The sequence below is a fragment of the Trypanosoma brucei genome, chromosome 7 (assembly GCF_000210295.1).
Source record: "Trypanosoma brucei gambiense DAL972 chromosome 7, complete sequence".
Taxonomy (NCBI): domain Eukaryota; phylum Euglenozoa; class Kinetoplastea; order Trypanosomatida; family Trypanosomatidae; genus Trypanosoma; species Trypanosoma brucei.
Window position 1 is genome coordinate 2201817 of NC_026740.1, and position 978 is coordinate 2202794.

At 57.0% G+C, this 978-nt stretch overlaps 1 protein-coding gene across 1 annotated transcript; it reads left to right on the forward strand.

Moving 5' to 3' along the window:
- Window positions 1-337: 337 nt before the first annotated feature.
- TbgDal_VII8800 (hypothetical protein, unlikely) lies at window positions 338-715 on the forward strand (the record flags this gene model as incomplete). Its single annotated transcript, XM_011777014.1, has 1 exon — window positions 338-715. One exon carries the CDS (start codon window positions 338-340, stop codon window positions 713-715), a length of 378 nt encoding a protein of 125 aa, XP_011775316.1.
- Between the last annotated feature and the right edge of the window lie 263 nt (window positions 716-978).

Sequence of the window (978 nt, forward strand, 5' to 3'; positions counted from 1 at the left end):
CAGCATGAAGTGACGGTGAAAGCGTGGTCAGGCATTTCTCGCCTCTACGCGGGAGGGTACAGCGCAATCAGGTGCGCTCCGACAGTCCGGACGCGGTGCGTACCGAAAGCGTGTGCCGCAGTCGCGGGAGGAAGTGCCACAATGTCACTTCTTTCCTCCGGGGCGCGGAAGCAATGTCGAGTCTTTCCGTATGAAGGGCGGTGCGTCAGCCAAAGAAGGTCCGATGCGAACCGGAGGCGTTGAACCAAGGAAAGGACGTAAAATAGTTTAGTTGAGACACTGGCAACACACCGCAGCAAACGACCACCACAAGGGCGCGGAAGGGGGTGGGGGAGATATGGCGACGCCGTGGCGAACGTCAACCATCTCAACACAATTAGGGGACGGGTGCTTGACACTTTGGGTCAGTCCGTTCTTTGCCTATTCGATATCTGCCGCCCACGGCTCCGCTTGTGGCGTTTACCTTCAGACGCGAGGGCGCCATCGAGTTGGAGTGAGAGGGGTGTCGAGTCCCGGCTCCTCTTCTGTGGGAGGGGAAGCAGCGGTGCCACCACACTATGGTTATTGCCGTCGCGACGTCGTCGGTCCCGTGCGACACCTTACTGAATCGGTTCCCGTTCCTCGTTTCAGTCCGTGTGGCGTTCACGACAAGGGGGGGGGGGGGGGGGCGTATCCGTTGCGGAGCTTTGTCGTTTTAGAGAGTTTTGGGTTCTAGTGTCGTGCAACATTAGCGAGTTGACTCCCCACCTCCATTGCAGGTTGTACCGCTTCCTTTTTGTTGACCAAATAAATGTGATTTTCTGCTTGTTCGTAGCTGGGCGCCGTCATCTGGATGCGAAAATGATTTAAGCACCGTCCGTTGTGTTGATGTGTCCTGCTGCATGCAGATGTGACGGAGGTTGCCGATATGGCGAAGTCTAAACACCTTTTGGCTGCAGAAATGCTGTAACAGTTGCGCATGGCGCCGGTGGGTCGGTG